The sequence below is a fragment of the Danio rerio genome, chromosome 4, assembly GCF_049306965.1.
Source record: "Danio rerio strain Tuebingen ecotype United States chromosome 4, GRCz12tu, whole genome shotgun sequence".
Classification (NCBI taxonomy): Eukaryota; Metazoa; Chordata; class Actinopteri; order Cypriniformes; family Danionidae; genus Danio; species Danio rerio.
In genome coordinates this window covers 29,654,814-29,670,847 of record NC_133179.1, presented here as the reverse complement: position 1 = coordinate 29,670,847, position 16,034 = coordinate 29,654,814, and the positions used below count along the sequence as shown (strand labels likewise).

General features: G+C 31.8%; 2 protein-coding genes across 6 annotated transcripts in view; one reads left to right on the top strand and one right to left on the bottom strand.

Moving 5' to 3' along the window:
- cerk (ceramide kinase) overlaps positions 1 to 13,881 on the bottom strand; it is a 73,241-nt gene extending 59,360 nt beyond the window's left edge. For 2 of the 3 annotated variants that reach the window (XM_005168543.6, XM_073946229.1), the window contains exon 1: positions 13,546 to 13,881. In XM_005168543.6, coding sequence (XP_005168600.2) covers positions 13,546 to 13,696 — 151 coding nt within the window. In that variant the 5' untranslated portion in view covers positions 13,697 to 13,881. 3 annotated transcript variants of the gene reach the window in all.
- Positions 13,882 to 15,260: 1,379 nt separating this feature from the next.
- Positions 15,261 to 16,034, top strand: part of tbc1d22a (TBC1 domain family, member 22a) — a 270,682-nt gene continuing 269,908 nt past the window's right edge. For 2 of the 3 annotated variants that reach the window (XM_005168538.6, XM_005168539.6), the window contains exon 1: positions 15,261 to 15,474. In XM_005168538.6, the coding sequence (XP_005168595.2) occupies positions 15,413 to 15,474 (62 nt within the window). In that variant the 5' untranslated portion in view covers positions 15,261 to 15,412. 3 annotated transcript variants of the gene reach the window in all.

Below are 16,034 nucleotides of genomic sequence, written 5' to 3'. Positions count from 1 at the left end.
GTACTTTTTAAAAGAGTACTTTGTACTTTTACCTAATATTAATATTATTTACTAAAATTTGTGTTATTTTAGCAGCGTAATAGTATTTTTACTTGAGTAAAAAAAAGATTTCACAAGCATTTAGTGCAGGTTTATTATATTATGAATATATGATTAATAAATATTATTTTTAATGTTTTTTATTTGTATCTATTCCTATGCAATGTTTTATGGGTTGCTGATAATACATTTCAGGTCTTCAATACATAGCATGTCAGTCTTGAAAAAAAAAATAGGTGCTGGAATTGATTTTCATTAGGCTGTGCCTGTATGAACCCTGTCATATGTACATTTAACATATATTTCAAGATTTGTCTGAAAGTGTAGGAATGTGACATAGCCTATATTTATAAGGTCCAAGCAACATCTCCAGCTTTTGATGAATAGGCTACATTGAATACTTTAGATTTAAGTACAGCAGTTTTCTTTTTAGTTTTTAAGAACCGCGCCATTTTTAATGAACTTTTAAAAGCACATTTTAACAAAAACTAAAACTTTTTTTTAAATCTGCAAGCACAGTTAATGTTCAGACTATTTCAAATGTTTAAAGTGACTGATAATAATACATATTCTTAATAATAGGAATTAATCTGCATCGTTTTTAAACTGTGCACACCTGTAGCGGCTTAATTAGGCCTACAACGCTATTTTTTAATACTGGTTATAAAATAGCATCGTAAGGTGGTACTTGGAGAGACAATTTTTTTCTAAGGTGGTACTTGGTGAGAAAAGGTTGAGAACCACTGCTTTAGATCATTTTCTATATACTGTATAAATGGTTACATATTATTTATATAACTTGAATAATTTCTGGATGGCCATGTGATACTGGAGACATGAGTATTGGTGCCGAGTAATTCAGCTTTGAATCCCAGAATTAGTTTATACACACACACACACACACACACACACACACACACACACACACACACACACACACACACACACACACACACACACACACACACACACACACACACACACACACACACACACACACACACACATATATATATATATATACATATACTCACACAGAAAACATAAATCTGAACATTAATGATAATATTTTTCTTAACATTTTTGATAAAATAATCTATATTAAATAACACTTTTATATTATATTATAACACTTTTGTATTATATATTATATTATAATACAGATAATATTCTATCTATCTACCTATCTATCTATCCATCCATCAATCTATCTATCTTACTTTCTTTATGTCTGTCTGTCTATTCAGACTATAAGTCCAATTACGAATTGCTGTATAAAAACAAAGACATTGAAGTGGCCTAGTCAGACTCCTGACCTGAACCCAAATGAGCCAACTGCTGTAGGATGACTGTAAAACAGTCAACTTCACAGTGCTGTAACAGACTCGCTGCAAGTTATCGAAAACTGCTTGATTGCATATGTTTGCTGTGTTGCGCAATCAGTTATTAGGTTTTATTAGACAACCCGCGCTTTTTTTACACAGGGCTATGTCCATTTGGATTTAGTTTTTTCCTAATAATAAATGTGTTTACTTGTGAATAATATTTACAATTGTTTAATGATCTGAAACATTAAAGTGTGACAAAAAAATAGTAAATCAGTAAGTGGCAAACACTTGGATACTACTGTATTATAGTGATTCTAAGTCTTGTTTTTTTTTTTTTTACAGCAGGGGCAAAATTGTTATAATGAGATTAACAAAAGCATTATATGTTTTATGAAAAATTGGTACAAATGCTATCAATGGGATTGGAAATATTTAATAAAAAAATTTATAATAAATAAAATTTTATAATAAAATTTTTTTTCACACGTATTATTTTCTAATACGGATCTTAAGAGTGTACCTTTTTAACGTTTATTTATAAGAGTATACAATCATTTCGGTCACACTTTATTTTGATGGTCGGTTTGTTGAATTTAACTTGCATTGCATCTACATGCCAACTACTTCTCATTAGATTATAAGTAGACTGTTAGGTTGGGGTTAGTGTTGATGACGTACCTGCAAAGTTTCTTAGAGTCGGGTAAATGCCTGTTGAAGGAGCAGTACCAGCAGATATTAAGCAGAGAGTCTACTAATACTCAAATGGACTATCAAAATAAAGCATTACCACGATTTCTCTGGTTGATATATTTTATAAACTGTATACAATCATACCTCCCAGGCATTTTCCTTTAAATATTTTAAGCAAACATGGTTTTAATCATTGTGGTTAATTACTATCACTTCACACAAGTCACAAATGAAGTTTAAGGGCTGTATCTTAAACCACAAAGGCTTGGTGCTTTAAAAAAAAAAAAAAACTAGTACCAGTGCATATTATATGGATGCTGATACTGATCATGTTGCGGAACATTCTTCGTGTCCTTTTAGGCATCTGTTTCTATGGAGACTTGTTTGGGACCAGGTGTTTATAGCCAAAGTTCTGAAGTGCTGTGTTTGAGCAGCATAATGCACCAGTCATTCATCCAACGTGACCTTTCCAGCAAAACCAAACATTTGTTTAGTATGAAAAGGGCCACTACAAATAATGTCTTTTGTGTCTCCGCTACTTCAGTTACCAAATACTGAGAAAAACTTGTGGTGAAAGGAGTTAGATTACACAGCAGATGGACAAAACACATTGCACACTAGACAACCAATGCTGGCACAAGTCACACTGGCAACCCTTAAGCTTTCCACAGTTAAAAGTGATTTAAAAACTGTTATAAATAAATTCTTACTCAGATTTCTAGTCCAAATAGCAACAAAAATCTTAAATCAAGAAGTGTTATTTAATAAGTTTCTCTTTAAAACAAGCAACTTGGTTAACAATTTTAAGTTGAGTACGTTTTATTTTACATTGTTTTATATGTTGTCACCTAAGCCCTAGCCTAATAGTAACATATGAGAGATCCATCCATTTATCTATCTATCTACCCATCCATCTGTCTGTCATGTGTTAGGTCACATAAATATAAAAAAAAATTCTAGAAACTCTACAATTTAATAATGTGACATTTTAGAAGTTTGATGTATAATAATAAAAATAAAAAATAAATAAATAAATAAATAAATAAATAAATATATATATATATATATATATATATATATATATATATATATATATATATATATATATATATATATATATATATATATATATATATATATATATATGTATATTATATATTATATAAGTCTTTTAAATAATATAAAATTTTATAATTTTAATATATTATAATTTCATAATAAACGTAATATACAACATCACCCGAGACAGTGTTTCACTTTAAACTATTAAAAATGTTAATAAAAATCACTGTTTCATACTTTAAGGTTAAATGTTGTTGGAAGAAAGGTCAAGGTCCCATAATGCAATTCAAATGCATAAATAAATGGGTGAAATAAAACTAAATTAAAACATGAATCTCAAAATACGGAAAAACGATAATTTAAGATTTTTTTTATTACAATAAAGACACTTTTTTTAAACCCCAGCAGGGTTGAAAAAATTATCTAAAAACAAGTTTATTTTAAATTTCACTTTAAAATAGCTGAAGGAATAACAAAATTAAGTTTTTGGGGTGGCCTAGTCAAAGTCCTGAACTGAACCCAATTGAGATACAGTGTATTATATGTTGTCACATATATGTCCTTAGATTAATACGATACGAGGGACGAAACATAAAGAAATAACAGATGAAAGGCTACTGTGATGAGTACATACTCTGTCAAAAAATAAATAAATAAATAAATAAATAAAAAAATCTGTTAATTAACATTTTCCGCACTTTGTGATTCTCAAGTGTTTTATTTATTTTTGTAAATTGCATTATGGGAGCTTGATCTCTGCTCTGTCGCCGTTTGATGTTGAAAATTCAACTCAACAATTCAACAAAGTCGCTTTTATTAAATTGTAGTAGTTTATAATAACAATGTAAAATAAATAATAAATAGAAAAATAAGTCTGTAAAATAACAAAAAACTTTTTGGCAGTTTATTACAGGTTTTTGTACAGTAATTCATAACACCTACCAAAACATATTAATTTGACTATTACAAATGTTCATAAAAATCTAATCTTTTCTTACTTTTCAAGGTTGAAAGTTGTTGCAAGAAAGATATAGGTCTCTTAAGGAAATTCAAAGGCATAATTAAATATGGGGAAAAATACTAACAAAAAACACAAAATATGGAAAACTGCTAGTTTCTGATTTTTTTTCTATAATGAAGACAAATTTTACATACATTTTTTTTTTGTGAAAAAAGCGCAGACATGGGTGAATTATTACATAATAGACTTTGAATTTTAAAGTATTGCATCATGTTTAATTATTCTGTCATAATATTTACGGTGAAGTGTATTGTTTACTCCATTGTTTTAAATAATCTTGTTATAAGTCAGCACACACAGGAGTGGTGTTGTTTTTGCCAGAGAAGGCAAATGTGGGCATATTTGGGCAAAAGAGTTGTTTAAAGCCGGTTTAGAGGATAATACAAACTACTTTATTGTTGAGTACTTAATTGTTACATGTTAAATTATTGCCGCTGGCTTTGATTACAAAACAAACATAAATTAGCATTTATTACTAGGGCTGCGCGATACTTGGAAAATGTTTGATGTAGTTGTTGAGTGTTGTGATAATGATATTTCTCATAATATAACAACATTTTGCAATTTGGAAAAAAATTATATATATATATTATATACTGAAATCTAGATTCATCTTGGCTATTGTATTATTTCCGCAGGGTCAGGGTTCTTACACCTTTTCCAACTTCAAATTCCAGCACTTTTCAAGCACTTTCAAGGTGCATTTTTTGCTTTTTTAGATTGCATTTATATATGTTGTATGTAATTCTTCACATTTCAATTCATTGTGCTATTTAAAAAACAACTGAAAAAAAATGAACTGTTCCTATGTCAACTGTTTTGAAAATAAAATATGGAAAACTATAGTTTGCAAGCTTTTATAAATATTATTTTTTTTATATATTTTTTATTTTATTAATATTTGCAGGCATTGCAGGCTTTTGTTAGTGCAGCAAGTTGACATGTCAACTGTTTTAAACTGTTCCTGAGCACTGCGTATGGCATTTTTAGGTGCAAATATGCATTCTGTGTGAATGTCTCCTTAATCTGTGCATCCGGAACAAATTTCGAGCCCTGCAATTTCAAATTCAAGCAGGTTCAAGCACTTTGTCAAAAATCCAAGCACTTTTCTAACACTATATTAAAAATCAAGCATTTTCCAGGATTTCCAACACCCATACGAACCCTGAATAGTATTTATTTTCAGCTCTAGGTTCACTAACAACATATTCTGAAAATGTAGGAATAAAGATAGTAAACGACATTTCTGATTGGTCTGATTTGAATAAACGACCTATACATATAGTATAGCACATAAATGCTTGGTAAAATAAATAAATAAATAAATAAATATATATATATATATATATATATATATATATATATATATATATCATGATATGATAATTTTCCAATATATTGTGCAGCCCTATACTATTTATATTTCAAAATACATTACCTGTTTTTTTCCCCCTTTCTTTATTGTCATCCATCATTGTTTTGTGTGTTTAGGTTGTGTTTAGACACTGGCACAGTTTTAAAAGTAATGATTTGGCACCAGTATTGTTCAAAATGTTACCCAACCTTAATGCCAGAAAGAGTCAGAATTTTTTTCTCTCTCTATATTTCCCATACTTTCTGTTTTGAAGAGACCAACACATTAATGTGAATGCTCATTAAAACTTTTCTAAAAAAACAGAGCTAGTGGTGGCCTGAGACTTTCACAAAGTATTTGAAAACAGATGACAAAAAACGTAATTTAGGACACTGGATAATAATCACCCTCAACTCCCAAGAGCAATGGTTTTATTCATATGAAGTCCTTTAATTAAACAATGGCAGAGTGCCCTGAACTACCTAAAGCAGGGTGGAAACTTCATTTCACATGTGTCACGGCCCTGAGGACAACATCCATCAAGACCTTTAAATAAAAGCCGGCTTTGTGTAATGGATCTTAGCACTGGAGGTCACCCACTTCTCAACTTCTACTTAGCGATACAGTATCATGTGTCCATAAAGTCAGCAGGTTTGTTCAGAAAAATCAGTTTCAAATCCTGGACTGGGTTTGGACTCTGTTCCAGTTCTTCTGAACAGATTTAAAAGGTCAAGTACATTGAAACTACATTCTTATAAGGGGTATGCTGCACTTCTTACATTATATATTAAAAAAAAAAATAAAAAAATATATATATTTTTTAAACAGGGTTCTTGCACCTTTTCCAATGTCAAAAAGCAATTAATTAAAGCAATTATCAAGCACTTTACAGGTGCATTTTCTTAGCAAATAACATATTTAAATACTTAATCTCATTATATCAGATTTTATGTAAACCCAAAAAGTTAAAGGTAACCAAACCATTTGTGGAAACAGATTACAACAAACCATGTAAGTTCAAAAACTAATCCTCATTCTGTGTTTACACCAGACACGGAACTAGCTGTGTGAACATTTGAGTTTACTCGCGTTGAAACCTGTTTCATTTACGCATCACATTCATTTCAGAACAGACGCGGATTCGCGTGATTAACAGGGCTTCTGTCTGCCCAGTGACTCTAGCTTCATTGCTAAATGTCTAACATGGACTTTATTAAGAAAATAATAGTGTTTATGTGCTTTGTGAAGGCTGAAAATAGCGTTGATACATTTAGGGCCGCGTCTGAATCCACTAGATCCTTTCAGAGGTGCATCCAGCTCTGTGAGCTCATCAACTCCTCCAGAAACTTAACCTGGATAATGGAGGCTTTCAGCAGTGCTCCTGAATGAGCCGAGACCAGTTAGATGAACTGTTGTCGGTGTCGGCTGGAAGATTTCCCTCCGGGATACTAACAACAGGCCCTATGTCAAAATCACGCCCCCACAAGAGCAAGCTCCTGATTGGTCAACGAAGCGTGAATGTCCGCTGAAGTTCGCATTTTTTAACTAGAGCGGTTCGTGCAAAATGTGCGTCAAACGCGCAAACTGCTCAATTCGCGCTGCTCCATTCGAGCGTATTGCGCCCTTCACGCATATCACGCTGCAGGAAGTCTATTCACACCTTTGCATTGACTTAAAGGACCATGAACCATTTAGGACCATAAAGGACCATTTAAGGGGGAGTTTCGGAGGAGCAAAAAAGGGAGGGTCTGTAAAAATGTGCATAAAAATGCACACACACACAAACACACATACACACACACACACGAACAAACAAAAACACACACAAACACAAACACACACACAGGAGAAAGACAAAGACTGTGTTTACATGGACATCAGTAATCGAATTATTTGACAAACTATTAAATGGTGGACTATTATTAAATGGTGGATTATTAAAAGAGCCAAACTGCAGTTTTCCCTTTTTGAGCGTGGGCCGTCGGGGGAGACGGGAGGGGGGAAAAGCGTGCTTTGGCCCGGTTCGAGGCAACTGTACCTAGAGTGAGTACGGCTTAAGATGCACTCAGCAGGTAGCGTCAGAAAGACGTGTGTGTTATTCCTGTCACAAAATGCGGTGAAAATCCTACATGACGGTATTTGATTGTGGTGCTAACATGTTTACACTCTGTGTAATAGTTAGTTGGATACGAACTAACTTTGCCATCTGAATAAACAAAGACTACTGGTCGCTCACTAACCAAATCTGTAGAGACAGGACAATGAACACCATCTAGAGCTGCATCTTTATTAAGAGGAGACAAGCAGCAATTCCGGATCTCACCATATTCAGATAAGAAAACCTCGCGGGTTAAAAAAAATGTTCCTTAATCACATATTTCTGTCAAGCGTCGCGTGCACTCTATCCACACGTGAGTCCAGCTGCGCTCTCATAGAGAGAAAATGAAAACGAAACCTTCACTGCAGCAAATTCTAAAAGCAACGCTGTATGCTTGTTTTGGCAACACGATGCAGCGTCTCTCTGCCGTCTGAAAACTGTAACAGGTAAAAAGGTCTTGGAAGCTATCATGCATATTAATGAAGTTGCACAATAGAGCGCGCTGATTGGTTTGAACCAAGTCTTACTCATGCATTAATGCGGGACACTCAGAGACGTCATAAAGTACTCCCAGGTACAGACGTCCAGTCTACACGCTGGAATACACGCTAAGATCTCATGGCCGTGACGCAGCTTCGAAAATTAATTTCAAACAGGAAGTACGAATTTACTTAAAATAACGCAAAAACAACCAATTTTCACTTTTTAGTGAACTATATGTGTCTTAGTGTTTTTAGCAGCAAGGGACACATATACGACTGTCAACAGCTCAAAAAATGTGTTTTGTGACCCTATAACATGTAAATCACTCGCGCTTGATGCTCCTTCCACATCTGGTGTGATGACAGCATTATGAGTACCGTGAACTTAATCCATTTGAGTAAATGACACAATTTGACCACAGTAAAACCCAATAAATGAAGAGAACTCAAACCAACTAAGTACTGTAAAACCCAATAAGTTTAAGCAACTCAAACCATTTGAGGAAACCGATTGCTACAAACTATTTGAGTTAAAAAACTAATATATAAGAGCACTGTGAACTTACTCCATTAAAGTTAAAGTAATGTGGTATTTAATTACCTTTAGCACCAAGTTTAAAACTCTTTTCAAATTAGTAGAATTAACGGTCAGTAAATTTTGAATTAACTACACTCATTTCATTTGATAAAGTTGACTGTTGGGTTTTACACAGTTATAGTATGATGTAGTATAGTATAGCAATACATATTTATTTTAATTACATGCACTGTTCACTCAGAAGCTGTAGATCTATTTGTATTTTGCTTTCATTTTATGCAAAAGCAAATATATTTTCATTTCATTAAATAGTAAATTGTTTCCTATTTAGCAAGGTAAATGCCTATTAAAGCAACATAATTACATTTTCAAAAGTTTTAAGCACTTCCAATATATGATCACTTTTAAGTGATAGTGATCTAATCAAAGTCCTGACCTGAATCCAACTGAGATGCTTTGGCATGACCTTAAAAAGGCAGTTCATGCTCAAAATGGCTGAATTACAACTCTGCAGAGATGACTGGGCTAAACATCCTCCACAGCGCTGTAACAGACCCATGACAAGTAATTAAAAACACTTGATTGCAGTTGTTGCTGCTAAGGGTGGCCCAACCAGTTATTAGGTTTAGGGCCAAACACTTTTTGACTCAGGGCTATGCAGTTTTGTATTTTGTTTTCCCTTAATAATAAAAACATTAACTTTCAAAACTGCATGATGTGTTTAATTGTGCTACCTTTGACTAATATTTAAATTAGTTTGATGATCAGGCACAATAAAGTGTGACAAATATGCAAAAAAATAAAAAATAAAAATCAGTAAGGGAGCAAATACTTTTTTACACCACTGTACATATATAAACAATATGTAAATATTGTTTTACAAAACTGTTTCAGGAATTTACTTGCAACTTCTGAGTAAAAGTTGAAGAGCTTTCAAACTAAAAGTGTGTAAAGGAAACTTTTGGAAGCGATTCTTTGTTTGCATGGACCCCATTAAACTTTTTAAAACTCTTTTTGTATTTTATTATTTATATTTTATGCTATTATTCACAATATTTAATTTATTCATGACAAATCTTCTGTTTTGAGTGTGAAAAAAAGCTTTATTTTTTTGTTTAATTATTAGTTTTTGACATGTCTGTGTACAGTGTTAACCAAAGTAGGTCCAAAGCATGACATACTTTGTTCCAGTATATGAGCTATTTCTGTTTTATACAATAAGCAAAATAGGTTAGAAAACAATAAGAAGTCATTTATTTATTTATTTTTCTAAAGCTTGTCTGCTTTCCCTTGGTTTAAAACTGTAAAAATAGAACTTTATGCACCAATTAGACTTTTTATGTAATTTGCAGTCACTCTGTAAAAATGTTCCTCTGGAAAAGATTCTCATGACGTTGCATGTTTTATGTTCAATTTAACTGATTAATTCATTAAACAATGACAAACAAATAACTGATTAACAAACCTTCAGGTTAATTTATGTCAACTCATGACACATATCTAGAGATTTATTAACCATGTATAAAGCAGCAGCCATAAGACGACAGGCCAGTAAAGACAGAAGGAAACAAACAATCTCTGACCTCAGCGCTGTGGAGGAATATTGGCCCACTCATCTTTGCAGAATTGTTGTCATTGAGCCACATTGGAGGGTATGAGCATTGACCGCCTTTTCAAGGTCATGCCACAGCATCTTAATTACATTCAGTTCAGGACTTTGAATAGGCCACTCCAAAGTCTTCATATTGTTTGGGGGCATTAAGGAGACCTTTTTTACACCACTATAAGGTGTACCTAAATTCAGTCACTGGAAGAAAAACTTGACTGCCTTTAAACAAACTAAAAGTCAATGTGAGTCAGAAGTTGCTGCGATTTGTTTTACTTTGTTGCTTTACATCCAGCTGAAATAAACATAGTAAATTCTGATTTCACACATATTTTAATATGGTCTAATCTAATACAGATGTTAGGGCTCGGTGGTGTGACAAAAATATCATATCAGTATATAAATCATCTCATTTCCTGAAAATGAAATAATTAGATCATAATATAGTAATCAATATATAATCACAAATGTAATCAATATATATATATATATATATATATATATATATATATATATATATATATATATATATATATATATATATATATATATATATATATATATATATATATATATATATATAGTTTTAATACTGAAATTTTAGAAGCAGACTTAAAAACTGCTGATTTGCCATTGTGCTCACGTGCTTTTTCCTCACTTTATTAAGAACTTTAGGACAGATGTATGATTGAGAACGTAGCCCAACATAAAATAGCACAAAATAAAATGCATAACATAAATATTGTACTTAAAACATAAATATGTTGTGTTACGTTTTCGTCTGGGGGACTAAAAGATTGCGCTCATCCATATTATGAAAAAAAAAAAAAAAGAATATTACTGTAAACAATGTATGTTATGACACCATAAAATTAATGGCGCAGCACAAGATGATTGACTTAAAAAAAATCCCTATATTGTCAAATTGCACAGCTTTAATAAATGTTTTTGCATTGTATTCATATTTAAAAATATGATAATATAATCAGAGCAGTAATTAACTTCTGTAAATACATCTGTAATTACACTGTTGACATGTTGACCTACTCATTATCCCACCAACAAGCCTAAGCATATACCATTAAACCCTTTCCTACACTCATATCACTTTCCCACCGCAGAAAGCATTCTGCAATACAACAAGACCACAATAAGTGCACAACAAACTTATGTAGGAGTGAAAAAAGTCTTGTGTGAACAAAACATACTTATCTTGTCACATGATGCATTACATAAGTTTCAGGATAAGAATCCAGATTCCAATCCAGTAATCCAGCATGTGCTGCACTACATTGCAGTCCATTATTTTAAATACATTAAATAGCAATTTAAACATGCTTAATAATTAATAATACACAATAGATATTTTATTTATATTAATAAATAATCCATATATATTATTACTATTTTTCATATATTAGCCTTTTTGCATTTCTTGGCATACATCTGAAAGATTTCTGCAGATTTTATGAAGAGGAATTTAAGACTTTCGACCTTTTAAAGAAAAAGTAAACAACAGTCATGAATAATCTGAAGAAGACACAATAACTCAATATGTTATCTTCACCAGGCAAACTTTTAGGAAATGCTTTAAGTAGCTCTGCTGTACCTTTTGTGAAGTTTGACAGATTTTTTGTCCTAACTCAAAATACATTTAAAAACAAAATATATATTTATATAACTGATCTAAATCTTTATGTTTGAAACAAGTTAAGGATTGGATTAGGACTTTGATGTTACCTTGAATAATACTGATATTACATTTCTTGAGGCGTAGTGGGTAGCACAATCGCCTCACAGCAAGAAGGTAACTGGTTCAAGCCTCGGCTGGGTCAGTTGGCATTTTTGTGTGGAGTTTGCATGTTCTCACCATGTTTGCTTGGGTTTCCTCAGGGTGCTCCGGTTTCCCCCCCAGTCCAAACACATGTGCTATAGGTGAATTGAATAATCTAAATTGGCCATAGTGTATGTGTGTGAATGCAGGAGTGTGTTGGTGTTTCCCAGTGTTGGGTTGCGGCTGTTGGGGCATCCTCTGCATAAAACATATGCTGGATAAGATGGCGGTTCATTCTGCTGTGGCGACCCCCGATTAATAAAGAGACTAAGCCGAAAAGAACATGAATGAATTATATCATTTTCGAAACGAACTCACTGAAACATTTTTGACATATTTAGCAAAAAATAAAAAATAAATAAAATAAAATAAATGGTTTAAATGAAAAAAATAGCTTTCTTACCCCAGTGACATCACTTTTTAAATAAAACAAAAAGGATATATAATGTTAAATTTACATCTAAATTAAATGTCACTTTACCACTTAAATATTTGTATTGCAAAACAAAAATTGCAGCGCATTGGCCGCAATTAATGCCATAACTTTAGGAATTGGAGAGTTTTTTTATAGCCTTAAATAGTGGAAGGCTTATTTAAGACTTTTATACACATTTTTTAAGGCTGCCAAACCCTATCCTACTTTTAGCTAACTTTTGCAGGATTTTATTTTTATTTTTTGCCTGACTTGACACTAGACGATGAATGCAGCATTATTGTACATCAGAGACATGTTTCATGACTAATGATAAATTGCTTAAATTTGAAGCAATAGTATACATTAAACACCATTTGTAATTGTTTAAGGCCATCAAAAGTCGATTTTGGTAAAAGTTGGTTTTACATTTACACAATCAAACTTTTACCTCAATAATACAATTTTAGGAAATATTCTTTGCCAATTCTAAATAAGTAATTCATATTAAGACCAAGTGACTATAAAAATACAACATACTGTCAGTCAATTCAATAGTTTAAATGTTATTTCAAGGTCATACTTACTTCATAGTAGTGTGGTAAACAACCGTGTCACACTGTGCTCATAACAACATGTCATTATAATGAATCTGTATTAGCCTTTTAAAAACTTTGCTTTACTATTTTATTGAACGTCTGAATGTGCAAGTATGCTATATAACCAATTTTACCTCAATTCAAAGTTAGGTTCATTGCTAGAATAGTTCTAGAACATCACAAGTATCATTTGAACAACACAGACATGTTTGGAGTCTAAATATTTCAAAAAGTTCTGAGTCAGCAGTGTTTTATGCCATCTCACACGTCATTCAAGTTGGCAGCGAGGTACAGAACACTTTCTGAGTAAGCAAAAGCTACTGCGTTGTGATCCCTTGTGCATGCGATGCCCACAACTGATGTCTACTAGGTAGACAGCTCACTCTGTTTTGAGACGCACACACCATTTGAACGAACAACAAGCAGAGAAACGCATTGCGTAGCCTCGTTGGTGATATTATTGTATTAAATATGTAACTCACCAGCTTTGACAGCTCCATATATGGCGCGTCCGGTATGTTTTTTGGCGTTTTGTACGTCTTTCCACGCGAGAATCGCGCAGTTTAATGTGACCTCATACAGTCTGCGCTGAACACTCAGCTCAGAACACAACAATGTCGACTGCTTCTCCATTTCTGCCCTTAACAACTAATGCGCACTAGTTATCTCACTTTCATCTTCAAAACTGGTTTATGCTATATCACCCGACGCTTTAAATCATTTAGAAATAACTACAATAGCTACAACGCTGCTCGTTTTCTCATAAGCACTTTGGCTACATAGCGGTTTTCTCTTCCCTGATAAAGTAGGAGGAGTCCACCAGATATGCGTCACGCGTAATCCTATTGTAGGAAGTGTTTTTTTGTGTGTACTGTCAACAATAATTGTTTATTAAGAAAAAAAAAAAAAAAACAGAAACTGTTTATTAAAGAGTTTTATTTTTATTTTTTGAGAACTTCGACTATTCGACTAATTTCTCTTTTATTTATTTTATTTTATTTATTAGGCTATATATTTTTATTTTGTGTTATTATTTGTTATGTATATAATGCATATTATGAATGTAAATTGATCAAAAATATTAATGCTTTTTTTCAAGCATTGACAATAATAAAATATATTATATTAGCCTATAATATGTTATATTATATTATATTATATTATATTATATTATATTATATTATATTATATTATATTATATTATATTATATTATATTATATTATATTATATTATGTTATATTATATTGTATTGTATTATATTGGCCTATATTATATTAGCCTATATTATATATTATATCATAATGTATTAAATTAGCCTGTATTATATTATATTATATTATATTATATTATATTATATTATATTATATTATATTATATTATATTATATTATATTATATTACATTATATTATATTATATTATATTATATTATATTATATTATATTATATTATATAGTATTATATTAGTCTATATTTTCCCAGAGATGGGTTGCAGCTGGAAGGGCATCCGCTGCGTAAAAACATATGCTGGATAAGTTGGCGGTTCATACACTGTGGCGACTCCAGATTAATAAGGAGACTAAGCTGAAAAGAAAATGAATGAATGATATTATATTATATTATATTATATTATATTATATTATATTATATTATATTATATTATATTATATTATATTACAAGTGAACTGTCATAAAATATTAGGATGCTATAAATACAATACTTTAAACTTAACTTTCTTGATTTTTGTTATTTTACATTTGTTATATGGGGACCAATTTTTTATTTTATTATTAGTTTTTTTTTATAACGTTTCTAATAAATACACCGGTAAAGAAATTAAATCGTAGGTTTGGGATTGGGAAGTGAATGATAACATATCCTAAAGAACCATAATATAATAATGTAATTCATGTTATAACAGTGTTAATAAAAGTTTCTGTATAATAGTTGTCATATCATTTGTGTGGGTTGGTAACAACCAAACATTTACATAATATCCATAACATTGTTACAAACATGTACTATTGTTATTCGTTATTCTTTAGAATCAGTTCAATTGTTTTGTTTCATTAATTGTATCGACTTCTCTTGCAGAAAATATCAACAACTCCTTTAAAAACGAAAGAAGATGTAGAGATTTCCACTGGTGATTGGCTGTTCAGCAGCCACTCAGGAGTCCCTTTAACCAATCACTACTGCGCTTATGTGCGGTGGGCGGTACCAACATGGCGGCTCTCTGAGTTTGCGAAGAGAAATTGAGGTGTAAATAAACTCTTCGTGCACGACTTGCACAACTTATCAACCCCATTCTCTGAATTAATATATGAGCGAGTGCTCCGAACCCAAACGATGTCAAGTGACGGCAACAAAAAGCAGTTCTGGAAGAGAAACACAGCCAAGGTTCCTGGGAAGTGAGTGACGTGTTCATGCTAATGTCTCAGTGTTAGCTATGTGTGTGTATATATGTGCGTTTAAATACATATGGAATAAAATAAACAATCTCTTTCAACGCCAGATTTCATCAGAGGAGCTCTGGTTATTTGTGACGACACGTGTCACTCAAATTGGATTTATTTTAGGCATGTGATTGTGGGCTAGCTTCATGTTTGCATTGAAGTTAATGATGGACTAAGTTTGCATTGATCATCATTATATTGTTATAACAATGATATATAAGGTCTGATCAGCGTTATATGGGGTTATGATATCTATTATCAAAACTCAGTGCTTATAGTCTATTTCTTAAATCAGGTGTTAGCCTACTAGCTATATGATGCTAGGCCCTCTTTTGACAAGTCTTAAGATGCAGTTATGACAGTTTTATTATTATTTGTAAAATTTCTTACATTTATTTGTAAAGTCATTCCTTTGTGCTATTTAACATTTTATCATTTAGCTTTTGTCCAAACTGACATACAATTAAAGTGAAGAGGCAATACGAGTACTAATTTTAAAAAGGAACTGTTAGTGC